Here is a 25860-nt window from a genome sequence, read left to right as displayed (position 1 = left end):
ATGGCTTTCACCTGAGACTGAACAGGTCGCTGGTTCACGTTAGCGGTGAGTCTGTCGCTTCGGTTAAACTTAGAATCACAAGCAGCTTCTTTGGACTGCTTTAATGTTGAGGGACACGCTGTGCAAAAGTCGCGAGCCATCCTTTTCCCCCCTAATACATTGTTTCTAAGCAGCCAGACTTTGACTAGTTCTCCAGGCTTTCTGAGAGTTTTTCCATTTTTTCCATTGGACATTGGGTGTTTTTTTTTTTTTAAACGTTTTTAAGTCCATACCTTGTATCTGACCACTTTAAAAAAAATGTTGTTGTTTTTAATTTACTTATCTAAGGCACTTAAATCGGACCAATGATTTACCCAAGGATTAATAAAAAGTCCCACCTACCTTAAGGGATGAGTGTTGCGTTTTTCACATAACAGACAAGTTAGCAAAGAACAGGTTTAAACTGGATGTTTTACTTTACTGGCAACTTGTTGCAATAACACATTGTTCCCATTTCTTTAGCCGAATCTTTGAAAACTGCCAAACATAACACAGTTTGACAGGCATAAAGTTGTACTTTTGCACTAATAGGTCAATTCTGAAAGGGCTAATAGCCAAAAACCTAGCAAATCTGAGCATGGTGTGCAATGTCCTTAATAAAATCTGAGGAAACTGGACAGGTGGCAGCCTAAAAAAACACTACAGCAGATGAACAGTATCTGAAAGTCATGTCTTTAGAAATAAGGAAAAAATCAAGTGAAGATCTGACACGGTGAGATGTATTTGGCACTTCAGTTGATCCATCTGCTGTGCACTGAAGACTCATCAGAAATAGTCTCAGTGGATAAGTGGCTGTCAAGAAGCTATTCTTAATGGAAACGGGGGGGGGGGGGAATGGAGGACTGATTACACAAGAACTGGACTGAAAATCATTTGCAACAGGTGTTGTGGAGTTATGAATCCAAATTGGAAGTTTCTGGTTCTACGGCCATCTGTAAAACATAGTGAAGGCTCTGTCATAGTTCGTGACTGCATTCCAGCCAGTTGTGTTGGAAATCTTGTTAAAATTAATACAATGATGTATTTGGAAATATGCAGACAGATTTTGATCCACCATGCACTAGCATATGGAAAGCGTCTGATTGGCAACAGCTTCATGTTTTAGCATGACATTGATGCCAAACACAGCTCATTGCAGTGAACCTATTTCTGATTTTCTTAGCAAAATATAAAGAAATGAGGGCTGGATAAAGACTTTTGCACAACACTTTATGGTACCAACAAAGAACTACTGTACGCAGTCTACAACTCAGACATCGTTAAAAAGGATATAATATTTTTTGACAAACACAATTCAAACATACCTGCAGAAATATAGCAGGTGAAACACAAGAGAAACAACACAACTTCCAATCGATTTGTCAGTAGGATATCATTCCATTAATTTAGCTTATTTTAATACATTTAATATGTTTAATATCTGTTCATATCACGTGGGCTTGTTCACTTCCTGCTGCACATATGGAGAAAGATAACCATGTATGTGTTTGTGTTATTGTGAAATTTTCTCTCATTGGTGCATTAAAACCTGCATAAACATTTAAAAACACAGTCCCGGTCACCTTATATGTAATTTAGTTTAGCTATTCTAATAATATCTAATAATATTACTGTTCCACAAAATTAACACATGAACAAAAGCTTCTTTCATTATCACTCTGTAATGTTTAATAGATTTATTTTAAAAATTGCGTACCATACATATGCAATATATTTTTTAAAAACAAATATATATTATGCTTTCCATTTGATAACAGGTTACAGTCTGTACAATCATCTTTTGTGTGTGCTAAATATACATTTTTTTACAGTGAAATCATGAATGTATCTTATAAAATTGCAAAATAACTTTAGAATAAAGATGCTTTAGTTAGGATTACAAACTCTCAGAGGTTGCATGGGCACAAATATATATGATTTTCTGAATACTGTTATCAAAATGTGAATTTTTACCCCATAAGCTGGGAAAACACTGTAGAAGCAGTAGTAGAACAATGTAGCAAGAATAAAGTGAGCTGGGAATGTGCAGGTTAACACAGGCGTGTGAATAAAGGTTAGCTTTGGCACATTCAGAATAAATTCAGATACCTTAAAAGATCGTTCAGCCAATCGCTGTGAAGCCATCGTCTAGTCTTGACTTACAGACACAGCTCGTCTTGTACATTCAATTTCAAAGCAAATACTTCTCTTACAGCATCAAACACATTCCATCTCTTTACTTTCAAATTTTCCGTTTAACTTTGTTTCTTATAAATGAGAAATACCATCCATTATACAATCAATAACTTGCTTAGGCGACCAATACATGCATTTTATACTTTTCAGCATTCATAGGTTGATATGTCTGAGCCCTCACTGCACCTTACTTTGAGCACCATTTACAGATTATCGTGTTGTTTCCTCAAAACTGCACCGGGTCTGTTCAGAGATCTGAAAGAAAATCTGGGGAAAATATTTGAAGGAAATATTAATATTCCATGAAAGCTAGAAAAGGTTCTGGTCTTCACTGAAACTTCAGTGGTTTGTGACGGCACTGTGGTGATGAAAAGCTGAATGCAGTATCGTACTGTGAGGACCTCTGGAGAAACAGTGCTGTTCAGTGGAGAGAAATGCAAATTTCCTGCAGCTGCAAAGAGTCGCGGAACAATAGAATCCATTCTTTCAATCTGAAACAGTGTCATCTGCATTCATTCAATCTTCTGAAGTGATGTGCTTGAAAATATACTAGTTGAATCTCTGTGCAACACACATGGAAACATGCAGGGAGGTGAGGTGAGAAATCACATCATTTCCCTTTCACATCATGAACATGCAGGCTGTACTAATCAACACTTGGGGAGTGTGGTGGATATTGGCATAATTAGTTGGCCTCTAATGACCCCTGATGGATGTGGGCAAGCAGTAAGTGAGGAAGTCAAACCGGTGCCACGTAATTCCCAGGAAAAGTCCCAAAAGCACGAGTCCGTTCTGACGTACCTAGAAAGGGGGCAGAACATATGTTGTGGTCATGAAACAGAAACTGTGAATCTGTGGGATCCTCTGCTGTTTAACTGTGCCTGTTACATATGCAATACATCATTTTGTCCACTAGATGGGGCACTGCTAACAAAAAAGGATTGTCGTGTCTGCTTATGTAAATTATCTGTAAATTATCTGTAGTGATTCCCAGACAATCTAAATAAGGGTGACACGTCAAATGGCAAACTTGAATTAAAAGAATGTGTTTTTGTTTCCTGGTGACAAAAACTATTGTAGACGCTTGACTAGTTTGACAAGTATTACATTGTGAATACATGAATAAAGATATGCATTCAAGTTGTCGCCCAAAGCCAAAACATTCCTTTTCTTCCTTTTTTTTATTCCATCCATTTTTATATAAAGCCTTGCTTCAGTGTCTTGTTTCTACAATACACAGTATGATACACTTAAAATAGCACTTATATATAAAGATATAAATCACATACCTACAAACCAGCCATCATCACATTTCTCCACCACTTGTACAATGTCTCCTTCTCTGAGCTCCAACTCATCTGAATTCTGTGGTTTGTAGTTGTAAACAGCTTTATACCTAAAATTGAGAGCAAGCAGCCTTAACCACAAAGTCACCAAAGCTGCAACACTTGTTCTGTACTGTAACAATGTGAACAAACAAAAACATCTGATGACGTACGGTTGGTGTTGCACCATCAGTGAACCGGGGCTGTTTGGTGCTTGCGTTTGCGGCAGGGAGTTGGCATGTGGTGCAGCCTGATTAGGTATTGCACCCTAGGAAAAAACAAAAAACCTCATGTCATCATTATGAAATGGCAAATAATGAACAACATTCCTGTCAGCACAAACAATAACACTGTGGGTGTGTACAATGTGTCACTTTATCAGAAAGGCAGTGAGAGCAGACCTGCGAGTGGTCAGAGTATCGGGGAGTGTTCGCTGTGGGAGCTCCCGTTCTGTGTGCTGACGTTGATGAATGAGTGGAGGGTGAAATGGTTTTAACGGTGGCACTCTGGTTAGCTGAGGGTGTCCCAGCCCAGTGATTGTTGTGGTTGGTGGGTGAAACCGGTTTGGAAGTGATGAAGTGCGAGCGATTAGCCATTTCTTTGGGCACGGGTGTCTGAGTGGGAGAGCGTGACTGTGAAGCTGGGCTGACGAGCAGTGAAGGTGAAGACGGTTTCACGGGGGAGTGGTCAGGTTTGGGGCTCAGGGAAGTGTAGGTGAAAGGGGACAGCGGTGACCGTGGGGAAGGTGAGTGCAGTGGACGTCCTGGACTCTGGGGTCCAGGAGAGACGGGTGACATGGGTCCCGGTGAGTAGTCATCCATGGAGTATTTGGTGCGGGGCATCTTGTTGACCTGAACGTAATTGGCTGGGAAGATGCCGCTGCGACTTGTTCCTGGAATCCTGCCCTCCAACCACTGATCATCAACTCGCCTGGTTATGCTGATCACCTCACCCTAAAATAGAGAATCGAGGTTAAAAAAGTTTTAAATGGTGACATAAACAGTGAGAACTGATTCGGAAAACCTAAATGTAAATATGTTTTTGCTCTGTTTCTGCTCTAACCTTTAGTTCAAACAAGTGATGCATTATGAACCACTTACTTTACGGAAAGAAAGTTCAACAGGTAGGTCCGCATTGAAGTTAAATAGAGCCACAGCTTCCCCATACTCCAGCACCTGCAGAGTGGGAGACTTTATAGGTGTCGGTTTTTCTGTAGGAGGCAAAACCTGTGAAAGACATTGGAGTTTTTAGCCAAATTCATGCCATTATACATAATATCAACACATCACAGAAGAAGAAGAAGTTTACCTCCACATATGTTGTGGGGAAAATACCAGCTCTTCCATGATGCTCTCCTTCAAACCAGTTGGCATCTACCTTCCTGTGGATGTAAACAATGTCGCCTTTCTGCAGTGGGAGCTCTCTGAAGGAAGAAAAAAAGATAGTGAGAAACGTCTCAGTTTCTGATACACCTATAACTTTACATTCAAAGAAGAAATTACAACTTTATTGTATCAGTTCCTTCTGTAACTTACTTGGGTGACTGAGCCTGGAAATCAAACTTGGCTCGTGCTGCTTTCATCTGGAGAAACAAATAAAGTGTTTTAGGAAAAATGCAGTTGTCACATGCAAACCATCCAGCCTTCAAAATAAAATCAAAATGCAAATGTATTTATTACGGTCTTCTTTTGTAAGTAGCAATAAAGTGGTAGAAACATACCTTTTTCTCCTCTTTTTTAGGTGGGACCTCCATGGTTTCATTTGCAGGCGAAAGACGTTCTACTGTGGAGCAAAGTAGGGAAAGCAAGTGAAGTCTGATACATGCACTCCTTTGTTCCCTTGTTGTTTTTGAATGTGTTGCTGTGTAAAAGCAATTATAATCATAACAGCTACATGGGGTTAAAAGGGATTTTGACTTTCCAGGAAAAACAATTGGATTGCGCTAATCTTTAATCAGGTCTTCCGGGTTTCACTTCCTACTTTTAAGGGCTTCCTCCCCACCCATCCACAGCTGTTTCTTTATGAGGAAAAAAAAACTACAAAGACTTTCCGTGGTAACTTGTTAGCTTCAGCTAACAAGTAAAATAGCAGGAGACAACGTTAGCAATGAAAGACAGCCATGAGACTAACAGCAAATATTAGATTACTCAAGGCTTTCATCAACTACATGCGGATTGATTAAATGAGCGGCCTGTTCTCTAAAAGCACATGTGTCTTTGAGTGAGAGTGGATTAACGAATGAGGAAAAGCTGATTGTTATCAACTTAAGGAGAGTTTTGTAATAAATCACTATCAACGACATTGCAGAGATGCCGGGAAGGCCTTAGTGTGCATGTGTGTTGCTCCATGTTTACCATATGTGGGCACAGAGGGTGATGATGGGCCAACAAAGTGATGGACAGGCTGCTTTGATGCTGATGAATTGCTGAAAAAGTGGAGAACATAGTGACCATGATTTAAATCTGAAAAGTTTATGTCTCTTTTCAGTTCTAATATCAAACATTTAGAAAAGGCACAAAGTTAAAGCTGGGAGTGTGTGTGTGTGTATGAGTGTGAGAGAGTGTGTGAGTTTCCTGCACATTTCCTGTATATAACTGAAAGGCTGGAAGGGCTTGCAGACTCCTTGACTTGAAAATCTGCTTCCAGTGAAGTATGAGGCTTTAGTTGTCTTTACAGCCCCGATACACCATTCATTAATCACAATCCTGAGTGTTTGCATTTGAGTTTGCGTTTGGGTTGGGAATGAATCCGAAACCCGAAAGATTCCAGCTTGGATTCCTCATGAGCTGATTTGCATATGCAGACAGCACAGTTCTTGTATCTTAGTGGTTGCAGCTGGACTCGCACAGCTAAACAAAGTGTCCAGATAACAGGAAGCAGTGAGGAGCTGACAGAGTTTCCCTGCTGTGTGTTTTAAATTTCCTATGTCCTAAGCCAAATCCCCTGAGACTGAAAAAGTTCACAACTAATGAACTCAACTTAGCAAACAACAGAGAGAATCCTCCAAGAATGCATTACACACACGGGAAGAAATGTGGAATGTCGTCAGCTGTTTAAGCTAAATACTGTACTTGGACTTGTTCAATTAACAGAAAGTCACCTGAAAAACCAGCAGGTTCCATGCAAAGTATTAATGGTTTTTCTGTCAAATCACAGTGCTGGTTTTCTTAATACAGCAGGAAGAAAGGAGCTGTTACTACTAAGAGATGACGCAATATTAAAGTGGATTAAGAGGCAGGGAGTTGCTCTCAGAGGAGGTCTGTTATGTAGGGACCCTGGATTTTCTATTAACCTGTCCTGCATATGCCACTATGATACAATGTGCACAGGAGATGAAAATCACTTTGAAAACGTTTAAACATTGCCACAAAATAAGAATTCCTCAAACAACCTGAAATGCATACAGACAGAGGTAGAAATGATCTAAGTTACTTAAAAACTACGGATAATAATGCGTAGTTATGCCAGTTAATATGGGTACATATAAAGTAAGGAAAAATAGAATCGCTCGTAAGAAAGCAAAAAAGATATAATTTAAATCCAGCTGCATATCATACAGAGTAATCATTATTACATCCCTTATTTTGTCTACATATTATAAGTGTAACAATGTCAGTGACTGACCTGTAACTAGTAGCGCCACTCTTTGGAGCAGTTACTGGATCCCTCCCTCTAGCCTCCTGCAAGCAGAGTGAACAGTAAACACAGTTATTTTCCCCTGAAGCCTTCTGTATCTCACAGCTCAGAGGAAATCTCACAACAACTCAGACAAAGTCGAGGTGCTGACCACTCCCAAAGGAGCAAGAAATCCCCTGGGTCCTATCCTCCTCAGGCTACAAGCAGCACCTCTCATGATCTGTCTGAGCCGCCTGTGATTTCAGTTAAATTGCAGACTATGAGGCTGATTCAATCACACAGGAATCAGGAAAAAGCATGACAATTTTTGACTGTGATACAGCAAGGAGAGTTCAGAAGAAAATAATCAAAGAGCACTGAAGAATTTGATTTTGTAATTCTTTTTCAGCAGGCAGGTCTACATTCGCTGTGGAGGAACTTGCAAGCAGGCGATTTACAAAGCAGACTTATCCGAATGCAAAGGCAGACAGGCAGACTATATCATCCAGGTCGCATAGGAAAACATGTCAGATAAGGAAGCAGAGGGATCTCGCTGGCGCACAGCCTTCATTGGAAGTGTAGGGAAGTGGGAATTCTACTAAATTGGTGGTGTCGGGGGGTGGGATGCTTCAGCAGAGAGAGTCAGGAGGGGGGCTCAGTACCTCACCCCAGCCTCGATGCTGCTTCTTCTGGGAAAGTCTCCGCTCCAGGCCTTGAATATCCGAGTCCAGCTCAGCCTCAAATCGACTCAGCTCAGACACCAGACTGGCCTGAGTCCGAACAGTTGTGGAGGTGGAATAGCAGGATTAAAACACTAATACAGTGTCTGAAGTTTGGAGTTTATGATGTCCCCTGTTACGCATTTTAAACAGATGACATCTTAGAACAGAGAAATTAATACTGTAAAAGAAGCTCACCTCTATTGAAGGAGACTTGGGTTTCTCTTGTAGCTTCTGTGCATATAGATGTGTCTATGGACAAAGAAACAAAAAAGAAAACAATTGAAATGAAATGATATTAATGAATAGAGCCTTACTGATACTGGAATACCAATATTGATATTTGGTGATTTAAAAATCCAATATCAGTTATTTTTTTCTGTCACACACCCCAAGCATAAACAGATTTCCCTATAATATGTATTTATTTATTTAGTCGTTCTGCTCTGCCAGGATCAGCTTGTCGGTGTTTGTGCCGTTAGAACAAGTAGGAGCGCCCTCCAGTGGACAAACTATGCAACATCAACACTTATAACGTGGCTGACGGGCGTTTCACCCAGCATTTCTTTACTTTTTAAATGTTCATTTACAGGCTGTTATAAATGCCAACACCAATAAACTGACAAACCACTAATATCAGCTGATAATATCGGCCCTAGATAAATCGATTGGGCTCTAGCTATATAGGCAACCCATGTAATTCCCAGAGATGCCTCAGTTCTGTGGTTGCTTATTTGTAAAATATTTCACTAATTTATAATGTTCTTTATTGGATTTTGAGGCCCAGGTTGTGTACACTCTAACATTTGTGGCTTCTTCAGAAATAGGCTGGCTGCCAAGAGATATAAATCTGCATTTTTGGTTTAACTAGCACAGAAATTCCTCTTTTAATGCCTCTTTGCCTTCATCCCTGATTCTATGAAACATTACTTTAAAAGGCTGGTATGAAACACAAACTAATGCTCTATTTTTTGTAGCACCTTGGCTTAATATGTCCTTCTGAATGCCAAGTCCTTCCCTCCTTTTGGGGGGGGGGGGGGGGGGGGGGGGGGGTCATCCTCACTACAGTCACAAACTGTAATGTCACTGTGAAGCAGCACAACACCTGATATGGTCTGTGAGCTGGTTTTGTAAATACTATCCAGGGGATTCAACATTGGCCAGTGTCATAAAGAGGAAATGAAATAAGTCTCCATGCTGTGAGCCATTATACACCACAAGAGGTTAGGACCATAATACGCATCACAAGACCCCACAGCTCCGGTGGGGGAGTGGAAACAAAGATTTCTTTTCTTCACAAGTGTAGACACAAGGCACAATATGCACCAGATCTGGGACACTGTTGCAAGACGCATTCAAAATAGAAACTCTAAAGAGACACCGGTCTAGTACACACTGCACACTCAGTTACAATGGCTCTTAGTTCAGAGTGTCAGCCTGTAAATCACTGACTTAAGGTGTAAAACCCCTCAAGGCTCAACATAAATACATAGGTAGTGTCTTTTTTTGACTGAAAAGATAAATGAATGAATGCTGGGAGCCTACTGGATCCTCTGAATAAAAGGAGTGAGTACATCTGGTGGTAAGTGGTAGGTACCGTACACTGACCACACTCTCGAGTTATTAAACACCTCGCGTGAGAAGATGGAATACAAAGACTTAGACTGTAATCCTTACAGAAAAGGTAACCAACCTCTTCTTGAGCTCCGCACTGGGAAAACAGTGCAAGACTGTAGAAAGAATGCAATGCACAAGAACAAACAACAACCTGGAGCTTAGAGAATCGTGAAGGAACATTTTTTAATGCAGGAATCAGAGCCTGCTTTTAAACTATGAGAGCATGTGAGTTTGTACCTGACTGTGGCTTTCTGAGGTGGTGCTCTTTCCAGGCTCAAAGTCGAATATGCTCTTTGGTTGAGCGTGCTGCTTTCCTGGGTCTGACAGTCTATCTACATCCTCGCTCCTGAAATATAACACCCACACCCCCACACACACAGACACACACCATGGGCAGCAGTTTAATGTTGACTTCATTGTAAGTGCCTGTAACAACAAATCCAAACTTGTCCATCCCGCACATTTTTTCCCATACGCTCTTGGCTTTGTAGTTTTTGATGGTACAGCTATTCACATAAGACATCAGCAGCAGTCTGTATCTCATGTGAAAATTGCTGTAAATGAGTATTTATTAATTAAGATATAAACAAACACTAATTTATAAATAAGTATATGGAACTTAGATGTGCTTCATGCAATAAAAATATGTTAAAACTGATCTGATCTAAAACTTTAACCTGTTATAGATCTGGATGTGGTACAGAAGCACAGTAACATTAATCTCAATCATAAGTTCAAAATGAGAATTTGACTTTTTTTTTTTTATACACATTTTTTCAATTTCCTGTCAGCATAATGTGAAGCCCGTCTATGGAAGCTCCTTTCTGCCACTTAAAAACTTTTTTTCTTTTTTTGCTATTCATAAGTCTCAAAAATTTGAAAGGTTTTTCATCTCTATAGCTAATTTCTTTCCAACTTCATAGGTAGGAATGAGCACTTTTAGTGGATTGCCTGCTTTCAGAAAAAGGTGGATGGCAATAAGCCATCTACTGCTCATCATTACTCGGACGGTTTGAGTCAGTTTACTTGACCTCTTGACCTGTTTGCAGTGTTTGTGCCTTTTTAGAACATTTTAAGTGAACACATCTGGCATAATGTGACTTTCTGTGTGGCTAATTGTGGCAATGTTGAGTTCTGGAAATGAGTGCATTTCTAGTATTATTGTATTTAATTGTTAACACTAATCAGCAAGCACCTGTGTTGGATATCCTGCTTTCGACCCTCTTCTGTCTAAGTTCATACTCTTAGGTCAAAAACATCCATCTTACACTGAATATAAAAGCTTGATTAAATTTCTCAAAGTTGCAAACGTTTCTTATTCTCAGTGCTCCTGTCTTTTTTCACGTTGGGATATGAAAAGTCATCCCGTGACCACAAATGAGTTATCTCAAATCTCACCAGTCTGGTAGAGCTCCATGAGGTGTTAGTCTGAAGAGGTTGTCTGCTTCATTACTTTCTTCTGTGTTGGCAGACAACTGCATCCCTGCAGATCAGTGCACATCGGCCTTAAGTAAAAACTGATTACATAACCGAACAAGTCAACAATGTGGAATTTGGGGAATTTCCTTACTTTCAGCTGACCACTTCTCTGAAGGCTCCAGCTCAGGTTCTGGTGAACAAGGAAATTATTTCTTAGACTAAGTGATTAGGAATGTCACACCAACATATTTCTTTTATGTGCTTGTTTAAGAATTACTTGCAGCTCACTTGCAGTGTTTTGTTGTTCTTTGCTAATTTAAGACTTATAAGTAAATGTATCACACATAAAAAGTAGATCTCATTTAAATTAAAGCAACTAAACATTGTACTAGTGTACTAAAGAGTCCATTATGTGCTATATATGTTCTGTACATAAAGCTTTAATCTACACAAGCAGCTGTCCAATTATAGAAGTGGAGGGCTTTAATAGAAAAGGATCAGTAAGCATAAAGTAAAGGATGCAGATGTTCCAGTGTTTTCATTCTTAAACTATATCTCAGGCGTTGAGATAAGGATGAAATACTGATAGCTGGGACTCAGTGGTTTCATTTCTAATACTGTTAGATAAAGCAAAACACCTGCTTGTCTAAACCAAAATACTTGCAAGGATCCACTCGAGTGCTGTGAGGGAACTTTTTACTGTGCGCACAGGGAATGTTTTTCTATTATGAAACCTCTAATAGACTGCAAATAACCAGCCTGATCTAGGAGGGGCTGAGATAAGAAGCTGGATTATTGTCAAAGCTAATAAACAGAACAGACATAAGACCTTAGGGCTCTTTCATCATGCCTTTTTCTGCCCCCGCAGTAATCTGTTTGCTGGATCACCTCAGCAGTACCTGACACGGACACCGAGAGGAATTCACACTGGAGCTGGGTATGTGAGGGAGAGGGGGGGAGTGTCCTTACCTTCTGGCTTCTTGTGAATCTGCCTGAACATGCTCTTGTACCAGTCTTTGGGTTTGTTCACACTCTGGTATTGAAAGAAAGAGGAGGCGCAGAAAGTCAAAGGATTTGGCTCAAAACAACAACACTTCTTATGTAACTAGCATTGTAGAATTAAAGCAGTGCTAGCTCTGGCTTACTGATCTTGAAGCAATGGGCATCCCAGTCTCATCCACTGGGCCAATTCCTGAGAACTTGATGAGCCTTTCCTCCCTGGTGGGGCCCGTGCTGCGTGGTAACGTGGCAGAGCCCCGAAGGCCGTTGGACAGTCCGCCTAAGTTGTCACAGTAACAACATTTCCTTTATTGTGCTGTTTCACTTAATTACACAGGAATTTGTCTGTTTATAAATCCTCCTACATCATATGAAACCCATAGATCAAGTTAAGGGTATTACACACCGGCTGATTTTTCAACCAAATTTAACATTTTATTCTTCACCTGCTTTCATTTATTACCCTATAAATCACAGTGACTTGATTCATCTTTGTTTTCAGCACATGTGGTAACTCTTCTTCTTGTTATTCACATTTTAAATCCTTCCAGTTTATAAATTCTTCCCTTTTCAAACTACAACTTCTTTACTTTAATTTTGTAATCTTACTATTTGACTGCGAGGGTCCATAGTATGATCCAAAGCTGAGAGTTGCTGGGCTCCCCCCATTCAGTTCTGACACCTTGAAAAGGACAGAGATGTAGAAATCAGCCCTGTGCCAAACATCAGAGTGTTATGTAGCTCAAACCTGCAGCATATATAGCGTGTGATGCTTTGTTTTTCCACAAGGAGGAGCACTTGCATCCTGAATACCGCTCGCTCAGCCTCAGCATTGTTAGATACCTTCATTTCTCCAGACGGCAGCCTTGCAGAATGGAACGGGCTCAGGGGAGGAGTGGGTAGTCCAGGAGAGATGATCACTTTGAGGGTCAGATCCGGAGAAGTTATTAGTTGCTGATCTGAAGAAACTCCAGGTTTCCCGGAATAGATTATCCGGGTGCCATCTGGATCAGCAACCACTTCCACGCTTTGCTAAAACAGAGAGGAAATGAAAAATATGGATGAACGAAAACAGTGTGTGAGCTTTGCTCCTGTCATGTTCTCCTTTTGACGCTGAGTAAACAGCACTCTCTTATATAAGGTCATGTGAACTTGTTGGCGGTCAAGCTATTCTCTAGAGAATAACTGGCCTGAGCAGAAGAGCTTCTGATGAAAAGACCCCAAATTTATTTAAAGCACCAGCAGCGGAAAAGTCGTATTGCACCCACTTTGTCGTCTCTCTTGCTCCAGCTGCAGAAAGGCAGCACTGAAACAGGAGAGGGTCATTATGAGCCCATTAACTCCCCATTCACCAGGTCTCCCTGTTCTTGAGCCGGGGGTGGAGTCAGGGCAGAGAGGTTGGGAAGGGGTCAAGGATGTCAACCAAAACTCCAGCAGTGGTAGCAATTGTCTTACGGTCTCCATAGTGATACCCCAGACCATGCTGGATCCTCTGTTCCAACCCTGTTTATCAGGTGCTTTGGTCCTTCATCCTAGGGGTCATGGGAAATCCCCTTTGCCTCATGGTTGAACTCTTATCTGCACCAATGGCATGGCGACCGTGACACTACACTGGACTGATCTGCGTCACACTAATGAGTGTTTCTCCTGCCTGTTCATGTTTGCTTATTCAAGACAGCTGCATTTGCTAAACAGTTGAAAATGTCAATATTTAGCATAGCTGCAATTGACTTTACCTGCGACTGCATTAGATCTGTTGTGGTTCTTGTGTGACAGATATCAAGTTCTTGTGCACGGCATCAAAAGCATCTGCAGAGACACAAATTCATTAAAAAAATCAATAAGAAAGTAAAGCTTTAAAATTCTATGGAGTACAAAGTATAGTAATTGTATCCGGATTAAAATGGAATAAAAGGAGAAAATAGCATAACACAGGAATACTTAAAGTACAAGTACATTAAACCTGTACTTTAGTAAAGTATTTCATAAATTGTGTTCCTACTTATCCTATCCATGCTCTCAACTCATCCTTGTGTTGTAAGAGTAACAGTATTCTTGTCCAATGACAAATGCCCCCTCCTGACACGCCCCTGACAGCACCTATCCAGCTGCCTTCTTTTATTCAAATGTGACTTTTAATGTTTCTGTGTAAGGTAAAGTGTTAAATAAGAAGTAACGTTAAATTCTGATTCATCTTCACAGAAATGGCTCATGCCAAAAATTGTGATTTCTTTCTTTTAAAAACTAACTTTGAAATAGATTTGGTTTTCATATCCTTCATGGATCATATTTCTGTTTTTGCTAGAAGTGTCCCATCAGTGTATCTGTGAGAATCCATAGATCAAAGGATATTATCGTTTACTTTTTTATTTCAGATGATGTCCCCCAATTATCTCCTTGTTGGTCATGTCTTGTGTGGCGTAGCACAGAGCTCCCCAGTCATAGGTTCATATTTTACATCTAGGCAGACTGTGCAGCTGTTCCATTATCCCATCCCACTAGCTTTCCAAAAAGGGAAAATGAACGTCACCCAATTTTCCCACTACTAAGGAAAAACCCACCCAAACACAATGAGTGTGACTCACACGTCTGCCTCACTCTTCCCAGTGTCGTAATAAGCTGGACTTGAAGCAGTTAGATGATGGGAAAGAGCCAGCTACTGAGAGCAGACACCAGTTTCAAATCAGCTGCACCTCAGACTAACAGATTGTGCCCGCTGTTTCAACATCAGAGGCAGGCTGAGAATAAGAGGAAGGCTATTTCTGCTCCTGAATGACACAGACTCCTATAGAGATTAAATGGCCCGCATCATGTACGTATGCATACCACACCTTCTCTTCAGCACTAAATTCCTGAAACCCAAACTATTAAAAAGGCAGTTTGAAAACAGCCCCCTACACCCATGAAAACACAGAAAATAGTAGTAACTTTTGAAGGAAACAATAAGGCTAATTTTAGGATAGTTTGCAGTCCAAAGCTATGTCTTTGAAGCATGCCAAGAAAGTCATGACCAAGCACAAACCAGGCTACTACAGGCTGAAAGCTGCCCAGCACAATTTGCACTAATGAGTTTTCCATGTGGCGTTTGCAGCTGAACATTAGTCTATAATCATTGTGGTAAAGACCAAGAAATATAAGCACTCTGCGTCTCTGTGCACAAGGGAAAGAGACAGCACAGAGTCCGTGCTCTGATATAGCAAATGTTCCAGTTTCCAGACAACAATGTCACTCATCTGAGTCATCATCCCCCAATTACCCCAGTTACATAACACAAAATAGATGGGAACCGGAGGATTGTGCCTTCAACAATACCATTAATACTCAAGCATGACCGATGACCTATCATTGCCCAAAGCAATCACAACAAAATTATTATCCATCCTACGGCAGGAAACACTGCAAACAAGCTCCGTGCATGAAGACTCATTTACAGCGTGTTTGACACGCTGCTCTGTGTTTTCATCTGGTCTCCCTGGCTCTATAAAGCCTCTCACTGTAAGGGGCTGTGCCACTGATGAATAATAGATGAGTAATTTTCAGCAGAACTTGGGAAGAGGTTTTCCTGTCACTGCTGCCATTTCAGTTTCCGCATAAAGTAGTCAGTGACAGCTGCATTTTGTCATATGTCTTTGTAGTCTCCTTAAGACAGCTCAGCATTATCTCTTATTTCTAGCCTCAAAATATCTGCAAACATCAAAGAATTCCCCAAAGACGTTACACTCTTACAGTTGTAACTCATTTTAAAGAGTACTTGTTGTTGCCAAATTCTCAAATAATTGGGCCAGTGTAGCTACTTTTGGCTTCTTCCTTATTACACTTAAATGGCCAGTATAACACAAATATGGAATATTCTGAACTGAATCAAGCAGTGCTATACTAGTAGAGACCTACTAGAATAGTAGGGGCATAATAAGGTCTCCCTCTGTTCAGAAGCCTAAGAGCTAAAATATCCTACTTCAGCGAAGTAGCTTCCTGATGAGTAAGCTCATGTCATAATAGTGACTCTCATTCCTCTGGAGAGCAAAATCCAACCCAGAAATTCTCCAGCACTGCATGCATTCCCTGTTTGACGGCACCAAACACAATCCTACCTAATAAGGAAAACTCTGAGTTGATATGTAGCAAGAAAACCGCTGTTCAGATGTCTGGCTGTTCTTACATTTAATCTGAACGCCCAGTTCATTCTTATGTAATTACTGAGACACAACATAGGAGGCTGCTACAAGCTTTCAAAGACAGACCTGTGATGCTGTCATGGTGAAATTGCATCAGTGCCATAGCAGACGTATTGACAAGTAAAGCCCCCTGCTAGGTGAGAGGTCCTTTATCACCCCTAGATCAGGTGGGGGGTGGAAGAAAAACAGAGCCATAAAAGGCCCATGTGCACTTGAGATGAAAGGAGGATGCCCCGCTCTAGACATGATTTCACAACACCAGAATTTTATGCTTCCAGCTTGCTGAAAATACTTCTTATTTTCTCTTGCTTTCCATTCAGTAAAGAAGAGGATAACTGAGGACAGGCTGAATTAGAATCGGGGGATTTTCATATGAAATTCTCTGAATCGATCCCAAGGACACTCATCCGGTGTCTCAAAGAATTGAGCCAAATATTCGATTGAAAAAACTGACGTCGACTTAGTTATCAGCGCTATCAAATTAAACATTTGTGTCACAATTAACTTTAAAAAGTGACTTTAGTGAAGCTGTAAGATTACTTCTCCTTTTAGTCCAAAGGGAGTTGATGACAAACCAAGCTATTATCAGAAGTTGTTGAGGCAGAGCAGAACCAGTCAGCAGCTACGAGGTCACTGAACTTCACCACACCCCTGTGATTCCTCTGAGTCACAAAAGGAGGTTTCCACAGCTGTTAATAACATTTCTAATATAGTAGCAGTTTTGCAGACTACAAAAAAATGTCAAATGTTTGTAAAGATAAACCCATTTCACAGATCACACAGCTCTCACTCATGACACCAGCTGATGGCAAGAAGTCAACCTTTTCCTAAATCTCTCTATCTTCCATAGAGAGCTGCAGCCAGGTCTTTTTGCGAACACCCTGACCTATGATGACCTCCATCTCCACTGCACAAAGAGAGAGCACGTCCTATATTGTTCTCAGTGGGAGCAAGTCTGTCAAGGTGGCCGCACATACTCTGATGAAAAACTGCAGCAGTGCTGACCCGTGAACTTGTGCGATTGCTACTGGGAAAGTCGTGATTTGATGGTTGTTTTGTTTTTTTGCAAATTAGGAAAGATGGTCTTAAAAAAAAAGCAAAACAGTCCCATGTGAATTGATCACCATTTATGAGCCCCCAAGTCTTTTGTGCAGCACGGTAAGCAGAAGCAAAAGAGTTAATCATTTACTCCTTAAGAGTGAACTGCTGCAAAGAGTCTGATTAAAAGTTCTAAAAGCTGTGTAAGAAAGCCGGCTACAACGTGTTGACTTAAACACTCTTAGAATGCCATAAAATCCTTTAAATGTGCAAAAAGATTCTAATCATGTATAGGAGTGTGGATATTGTTTTAACATGCTCTGAAGGGTAAAGTCTTATCACCTCATCTGCACGTACACAGTGTTACTGCTGCCCAGTAAGTTACATAAGAGCGCCGTAAAAACCAACAGAATCCTGCCTTAAAAAGTGGTGAGATGGTAATTACAAGCACATTTGTCGAGTAAATAAAACAGGCTTTTATTTCCAAACACATAAAGTGAGTCACTCTGCAGCTATGCGAGAGGTCAGCTCTGCGAGGTCGAAGGCACAACATTGCTTCCCGTGTGCAGCATCGCAGATGTGCCGACGCAGCCCATACAAGGTCCTGCGGCCGCAAGTTTATGATATGCAGTTATTGAGGGGATACACAGATTTATCAGGAGGGAAGTATTTCACCTCCTTGTATGGTGCTCCTCCAGTCTGAGCAGCAGGAGGAGTCTCTGTACTTCTTGTCAATGGAGAGGCGATGCGTTCCCAGGAGAAGCCCAAAGGCAGTAAATCACAGCCAGAGTAGGTTCCGTTTTATCAGATTTGCTCTTACAAAAAAAAAAAGCATGCTTCACATCATTTAAAGTGATTCCTTATTTGAGCTTGTGTTCGATACACCAGACAAAGCATGAGAAAATACAAAGCTCAGAGCAGAGTAACTGCAGAAAAATGTCACAAATCCTCATGCCTGTCATCTTGCATCTTCAAAGCTGAGTGCAGCCAGTGGTTATGAGTGCTGGCAGCTAGACCCTCAGTAATATTACAAAGGGAGTCAAAGGCAACTGTGGAAATTACCCCGACAGTGATGCCTGGACGGTCCTGGAGCCATTAGGCCTGATATCTGCTGCAAGATGGGAAAGTAATCCTGACAGAACTAATTATTTCCTCTCAGCTCACCTGACAGTTGCCAGTGTACACTTACTCACTGGGCAAAGCAACAAGGGATGACATGTTGGGAAACACTATCCCCAATGCCAGGTCTCTCTCTCTGCTATACTCACAGCCAGAGCTCTCTCTTACTCTCACTCTCTCCCTCAGTGCTCCAGCTGTGACTCCAGCTGCTCTCATCTCCACTTGCCCAGATGCAAGTGGAGCCCACTCCTGTTGTCCGTATCAACACTAACTACATGAGTTAACATGCTTTAAGACACTGTAAACCTCAGCATTAATCCTGTAGAGCAGCACGTAATCCCTGAGCAGTCAGACAGGTTACTCAACCTTAAACAAAACACGGTTTTAAAACTTACACGTTTCCAGACAGTCACAATGCTTAAGGTCAATCCCTGCATTTGGTTTTCATATATTTGTGCTCCCATTTGGTGTACTTACCCACTCACACCTCTTTCTGTCTGCATGAGCTGTGCATGAAAACCACACTTGCAGACCTTCCCTCCACTTTCTCTGACTCATGAAACTAGCCAGGACACACAATCTCTCTCTCTCTCTCGACCTCTCTTTTCCAGTCCTCTCTCTCCCTGCCTCCACGGAAGACTTCTCCGGTTGACAGGCATTGCCATAGCAACCCATTTTGACCCCCCCATATTCAAAAAGTGCCCCCCTCGTACTTGACTTGTCAGTTTGGGGCACCTCCTTCAGTGAAGCAGCTCTATTGTTGTCATATGGTGATATTTCACAGCACAGGGTTAACCAAAGGAGAACCAAAATAGTTCATCACCTCCACCTCCCAGACACTACCCAGTGACTCCATCATGTCCCCTCCTAACTTTATCTATCCCATGGCTTCCTCTCCTTTTGTGTCTCTGTGTGTGTGTGTCTTACATGAATGTGTGTGTGTACACAGTCCAGGTCTTTGGCTAGCCAAAGGCATGAAGGGAGAATAAGAGCTCTTTCTGTTCCTGTAGCTCTGGAAGTGTTTCAGAGTCATTACTCTACGCCACATAGGCAACCACTGACAGCACAAGTCCTGCTGACTTTTCTCCCATGATCGCACACAATAGCGATACTTTATTGGATGTGAAGATAAAAATGAAACGACAAGAGACTGAAATATGTTTTGCCCTTTTAAAGGCAAATTAGAAGGTGATCAGTCAAACAGGAACAAACACATTCTTAAATCCCGCTGTCTTTCACACCCACACACACACATAAACACACAGTTCTTGCCCAAATGAAACCAGGATTTCCAGTTTGCTCACAGTTCTTGCCAAAAAAAGACAAACGGTGTAAAACCTGAAATCCAATGTGCTGACAGGCTTGCTTTGGCACATATTATGCAGCAGGAAGACTGATTTACAATGTCCGTGTTGCAGGTGAGTGATCCGATCACCTGCTGACAGATGCAATCCCTCCTTTTACATCCATGTTTTATTCCAGCAATAAACTGAAAACCAGCAGGACAAAGAAGGAAATTTATCAGGGCCTACCCAACGGTCTGTCCATTTGTTTAAAAGTGTATGTTTTTGTGCATGTGCTCGCCAGTTTCAACTTGAAATCGAAGCACTCAGCTCTTTCAATAATTCAGCGGTCTGGCTTGGTACACCAAAGCTCGGTGCAGATATCCACTTACTGAGCTTGTACGCTTCACAGGGTTGTTTTCGCCAACCAGTTGAGCTGCTGAACCTAAACGGACAGTGCAGGGCGATCTAGAGGAGCCTTCCTTCATAATCTGTGTCCTGCTGGCACAGACTTTAACCCTGCTGTGACCAAATCTGGTACTTTGTCACTCTGCCCCTAAATGAGGTAATCACGCAAGAGGCAATAGCAGGTTTGGCGCGGTGGTGCTCAGCACGTCTCTGAGTTAAAATCCTTGCTCAGTTTGTCTTACTCTCTTATTGCCAAGCAAACATGAAGGTTTACTCATTGTCAGCTCCATGTTTTTGTTTTTGTTTTTTGTTTTATTTTATTTTTATTAACCAGATAATCACCATAGGAAGGAACACAGATGATCTTGTACTTCAGCCCTTCGTTGTTACAGATGGATTCAAGCAGACCTTTACCACACTAGCTAATTAAAACAATGACAGCTAAAGATCTCAGGAGGTTAATCATCTAAAAACTTTAAAATACTTGGTGGCTGCGGCCCAAGCCTTTTTTTTTAAGCATCAACTTCTCTGTCCTCTGAGGAGACAGCAGATACTGTTGTAATCAAATGAAAGATGTTTAGAAAAACATTGCCACCATGATAGACAACTGATAAGGGACGACGGCCATACAACAGGTTATGTGCTGAGGTAGCCCATGTGGAATGTCACTGAGAACAAACAAAAATGCAGTTTATTTTAGCAGTAAACAACATTTTTTTCTGAGCTGTACATGTCCCAGGACTCTGGATCACACTCTAAACATGTCTTGTATAGAAATAAATCCTTGCAGGTTTTAATGCCTGTTTCCAAAAGAGTGATAGAGTGCACTTCAAGCATAGGAGTCGGTGTGTGGATAAAGGTCAGATGATAACCATCTTTTGAACCACAGACAGCTGCTTAAGGTCACTTAAACACATTGTGAAAATAAACCCACAGCAGTAACAGACCAGTGAAAAAAATAATGCCTTATGTTGTTTGTCAGTGCCAGTGATGAACTGAGTAGTGACGAGAAGAAGCAAATATCACATCTGTGCTAGAGTCTCAAATGAAAATTGAAGTCAAAACTGACAGAGGCTAAAAAAAAACTTAAGTCTTCTTTCTGAGCGCTTAAATCCTTGTAGCTCTAACCTTTGCGCTCGTCACTGTGAGACGCCAAGGCACAAGTTGTACAGTACTTACAGGCTGTAGAGTGCAGGCTGAGCGGTGAAGTCTCTGCAGCACACAAGGAGAGAGAGGAAGTGAATGAAAAAGAAGGAGGGCACTACTGCTGCTGCTCTTTCTCTCAAACTCTCCCTCCCTCTTTCTCTTTGTAAAGCCAACAGGGTGTCTTTTATCTTCTGTGAATGATTCAGCCCGAGTCTGAATGTTTGACTGGGTGTCCATAGGCGTGCGCATGTAATATGTGTGTGTGTGCATGTTTCTTGTGTTTGTGTGAGCATGCTCTTTAACGCTCATCAGGGGAAAAGGGGCTTGGTAATAGTTTCCATCCACAGCTGGAAATAATAGAAATTCCCATACAGGCGCAGCAGAACCACCTTCCGGTGTTTGACAGCACATGCCAAGAAAGAGGATTTCTATAGCAATTTCAATAATAGGCCTTAGTGTTATAATGGCGTTGGTCTATTCACTGTCTTAAGCCTTTAGTGTGTGTCACATTCATATCAATCTAAAAAAGGGAAAAAGGACAGGCTTTAGCACTTTCTATGACATCCAGATAGCAGATAGGATCCAGGAAAGTGTATTTCTTTTTTTCTTTCACATGAACTCATACCCGCTAACAACCCCAAATATGCAAACACTTGCCCCAGACTAGGACACAAAGACTAATCCCAAAATAAGTGTCAGTTTTTCCATCCTCGGTATCAGGCTCTATGCAGCCACCCAGTATGAGAAAACCTTTGTATTCAAGCTGTATTCTTGTAAAATCCACAGTGTAATCATGAAGACTGGCTGCATTTCTGGACAAATGTTAAGCTTCTGTTAAGTTATTGAGGGTTTTATCTGTTAGATTCTTTCACCCTGAGTCCAGAAGCAGCCCTGCCGTCCAAGATAAATATTTAACAGTCTGGCTGTGAGACCAGGAATCAAAGGTCGCATCTCTGTGAGTCTGCCCTTGTGTTAGAGAAAAAAGACAAGCATGTTACCAAATAGCTGCACAGGGACCATTAATTATTCTTCTTGAACCAAGTTTTCAGGTTATTATTCAAAGAGGAAAAACTCATTTTTGATTAATAAAGTTCATCTCTGGAGCAGCAGACACACAAAGTACAAGTTTGCAAGCTATTTTTTCCATCAGTGGTCAAATGATGTATGCCCTCTTCTCTGTTGGATCCTCTTTGCAGTCCAAAAAGCAACACCCCGAAATTTCACTCTGACAGACTTTGCATTGGAAAGCACCTTAACATGAAAGATAGTACCACACTGTCCCTCTGTGGCTCTGAGGGGAACTGTTGGGTCTATTACAGGATTCGTCGTATGACATCAGGTTGCAGACAGATGTCGCCAGAGACAAGGAGCTGTAGTAATTTAGGCAGTCCTATGTATTCCCTCCAATTTAAACACCTGCAAACTTCCACTTCAAATAGGCAGGTTAAATATTTAATAATAAAAATGTTGTTTCATCATAACATGTATTTTCCTCCAGTTATAAAAGATGCTGTGACATATAAATTTACTTGCAAATCTTATATATTGATATGTATTTGTTTCATTGACTAGTTAGACACCTTTAATATGTCGAATATTGTGATCCATGATGCATTGTTATTTCCCAGCTAGAGTTTGTTTAATGTTTTTTACTTACTCAGTTTTTAGCATTTACACAGATGAAGTGTATAACATTTAAGTCTTTTCACAGTGCATTCGTTTTTTTTGGTGGGGTTTTTTTTTCGTATGTCACGTTTGGTTCTTTTGCCATCAGATCCATCAGGAGGATCCCAGGCTTGATTTTCGGCTAAGCAGGGAGTCTATGCAGTGTTGCTAAATCTCCTGGATGCCACAATTGAGACCCTGATGTTTCTTTTCTGGTTGGCAAGAGGAGCATCCTACAGGTGGTCTCAAGAGTGTTTGGGATGCCTCATTCTACTGTTCACTACATTGATAGACTCACAGAGGGGGTGGTGGCCATTCGCCACTAGATCATGTTGCTCCCAAAGACCCTCAAGGACCTGGAGGTATTGTCCTGTGGGTTTGCATGGCTGGCACGCCATAGAGACTTTCTGAGAACCGTGGGTGCAATCGACAGCTGCCTCATCTGCATCAAGTCTCCAAGCAGCCCTGATGGTCAGTGCTACAGAAACAGGAAACTGATCCCATCAGTCATCTTTCAGGCAGTTTGTGACCATCGGGGCCGCTTTGTCAACACGTACGTGGGCTGGCCTGTGTCGGCAATACAGTCTGTTCTTACCTGAAGTCCTGCTTTGATTTTTCACTTAATGTCTCTATAATCAGTAAATACCTGATTGTAGAGACATCTTTAATCAAACGTGGTCTCGACAGGTTCCCTTTCATCACAGTCCATTTAATATCAATCTTATTTACAGTAAGTTTCATAAAAACACATACAGTTAAATAACAGAAAAGCGCTTATTATGACATATTAAAGATTATTTATACTGGCACAGTTAAATTTTGTATTTTTAAAAAATCCAACATTTTTAACTTTGTCTCCAAACTGCTCAATCTGAGCTGTCCTCTAAGTGTACTCATTTCTAGTCCTGTTCTGTATGGTCACTAACAGAGACATTCTTAGCATCTTCAACACTGCCAACACTCCTGTCTGTTTGTCTGTGCCACCATCTCCACATCATACATCCCAGCAGACCTTCACTACCATCTTGTAAACGTTCCTTTTCACTCTTGCTGCTATTCTTCTGTCACAATTCCAGGCTGTTGTCTCAGAGATCAGCAGACCTCTATAAACCACCTCTCCCCCACTGATGGAGCGCTGATCGTGTGTCGACACAGCGGGCAGGTGCCAAACTGCTCACAGACTCTGAAGTTGCAGTCTTTACATAAACACCGGTGGCCACAAGGCAGTGTGATTCTGGCCTCTTTTACCATGCACACCACACAGACGTTATCTGTTGTAAAAAGAGAGAGATCCCAATTACAAATGTGACATCAGGAAATGAGACCACACTATTACAGCTGATTTCACTTTTATCTTCTCTGGTCAGAAATGTGCAACTGAAATTAGCCAAAAATGTTTGAAATGACTCTTTACCTTCTGGCATTTTTGTGTCAAGACAGGAGATGCAGTCCTCACGTCTGAAGCCTGAAACATCAGGAACTGAACGAAAGTGACTGTCAGGATCAGGTGAGGCGAGCGGTTCAGGTGCAGGACAGGATCTTCTACGGTAAAGCAGCTTTTTGTTTTTCTTGGAGTCTTCAGCAAAGAGAAAGGAGTATTTGAATAGTCTGTTAGTCTATGAATCATTTATAACTCTCAGAGCATGTGAATTGCTCTGCATTCACAGAACAGGAAAAACATTCTGTAGGTCAAATATAACCGTGGTTCTTGTGAACTTACCCAGGAGCAAAATGGAGCGCGTCTGTCCGTAGATGTCTATCATGGCCCACAGCGGCTGTTTAGTGTCCACTCCTGGTAGTCGCTCGTACACCTCGTTGTTGACACCTATGTATATGCTGCCATGAGAAGAAACCCAAAACTCCAGCTCTGAACCTGCTTGGCAGACAGATTCATGCAATGGAACAACCCAGTGTCCGGGCTTGTCAGTGAGGTTGGGCATGGACATGCAGGGCAGAGGCAGAGATCTGGTTGAGGGTGGCACAGTGGTAAAGCCCACACGCAGAGCCCCGTAACAGATGGATGAATCCTTCTCTATTCTCAGACAAATCTTCTCCTGGATCTTCACTGGACGGTTGCTGAACACCAGCCCATTCATGAAGGTGTTATCAGTCTTCTCTGCGAGTCGACCTCCATGACTCAGACGTATGTTTTCTCCCACAGCCTGACTGTCGAAGGTCAGAGGACTGACACAGCGTGAGCTGCATCTGTGTGACACCTCTGACTTGCCAACTACACAGAATTAAATAAAACTTATTAGTGCTGATATAAAAAAATTTCTTTGCATGTGATCAGATACTTAAATATCATGCATACATTTAATGGTTTTAATGAAAATTAGTAGTCTGACTTACTATTAATAAAAGATAACTGAAAATAATGTGACAAGGTTTTCTGTCATGAGCTTATTTTACACCTTTAAGATGTTTCTGAAAAAGATTTTAGTGCAATAATAAAAGCTAATAAACTTGTAAACAAGTCGTAATAAAATTTGCAAACTCCTGTGCTTTCTCTTTTGAGAATGATGTGACGCTTTGGAGTTCATCCTGATCATTAAACAAAGTAAACTAAGTTGCATTCAATGTCCACTAGGTGGCCTGTGATTATTTATTGTTTATGTCTCACACAGTTATTGTGTTTGCACTTTATCTTTGGCAATAAGCATTTCCTCTAAAATATAAACTTTATCTTTAAAGATTTTTAAATTTAATTCACAGCTTATAATTAAGTTTTTTTTTTTGCAGTCGTTTGCTAATCCTTACAGTACTTTGCCATTTTTCATATATTCTTTTTTGTTTTCACTCAGTTTTCATGGATTTATTTCAATAGATAACAGCAGATTTTACATTCTTCAAAGTTACAAGTGAAAAACATCTGTTTCTCATATTTATGCACTATAATTTCCAAAGTCAATTATGTTGCTTGTTTTCATATAATATAAATAACTGTTTAGTCTAGTAACAATATAGAAACAGCTGATATTTGTTGATTTTGGTATAATAATTATTGATTTACCAAACTGATATATAAAGCAGCTCTGTAACTTACATTTAAAAATCCTCATAGAGCGTGACCATGGCATTTTGAAGTTGTAAATAATACTTGTCAGCTGAGTCCTGA

At 41.0% G+C, this 25860-nt stretch overlaps 2 protein-coding genes across 6 annotated transcripts; both read right to left on the bottom strand.

Moving 5' to 3' along the window:
- Positions 1 to 1681: 1681 nt before the first annotated feature.
- Positions 1682 to 21189, bottom strand: sorbs3 (sorbin and SH3 domain containing 3). 5 transcript variants are annotated; one of them, XM_087849029.1, is made up of 21 exons: positions 21111 to 21189; positions 13645 to 13717; positions 12752 to 12940; positions 12518 to 12590; positions 12055 to 12188; positions 11879 to 11942; positions 11061 to 11099; positions 10889 to 10973; positions 9728 to 9836; positions 8072 to 8125; positions 7817 to 7924; positions 7164 to 7219; positions 5894 to 5964; positions 5260 to 5321; positions 5075 to 5121; positions 4848 to 4962; positions 4640 to 4765; positions 3941 to 4492; positions 3713 to 3807; positions 3504 to 3610; positions 1682 to 3015 (listed from the first exon to the last, which is right to left on the bottom strand). In XM_087849029.1, exons 2-21 carry the CDS (start codon positions 13654 to 13656, stop codon positions 2954 to 2956), a joined length of 2160 nt encoding a protein of 719 aa, XP_087705155.1. In that variant the 5' UTR covers positions 13657 to 13717; positions 21111 to 21189; the 3' UTR covers positions 1682 to 2953. The 5 variants fall into 5 exon arrangements, with proteins under 5 accessions (XP_087705155.1, XP_087705157.1, XP_087705159.1 ...); XM_087849031.1 differs by having other exon boundaries at positions 1682 to 2481; XM_087849033.1 differs by having other exon boundaries at positions 4391 to 4492.
- Positions 21190 to 23834: 2645 nt separating this feature from the next.
- On the bottom strand, positions 23835 to 24961 carry LOC148100195 (E3 ubiquitin-protein ligase NEURL3-like). Its single transcript, XM_087849034.1, has 3 exons — positions 24463 to 24961; positions 24157 to 24318; positions 23835 to 24013 (listed from the first exon to the last, which is right to left on the bottom strand). The coding sequence occupies exons 1-3, from the start codon at positions 24836 to 24838 to the stop codon at positions 23835 to 23837; spliced, it is 717 nt and encodes a 238-aa protein (XP_087705160.1). The 5' UTR covers positions 24839 to 24961.
- Between the last annotated feature and the right edge of the window lie 899 nt (positions 24962 to 25860).

This window comes from Neolamprologus brichardi, chromosome 12 (assembly GCF_056152115.1).
Source record: "Neolamprologus brichardi isolate AB-2024 chromosome 12, ASM5615211v1, whole genome shotgun sequence".
Lineage (NCBI taxonomy): Eukaryota > Metazoa > Chordata > Actinopteri > Cichliformes > Cichlidae > Neolamprologus > Neolamprologus brichardi.
The sequence above is the reverse complement of the archived record's forward strand: the minus strand, read 5'-3'. Positions and strand labels throughout refer to the sequence as shown.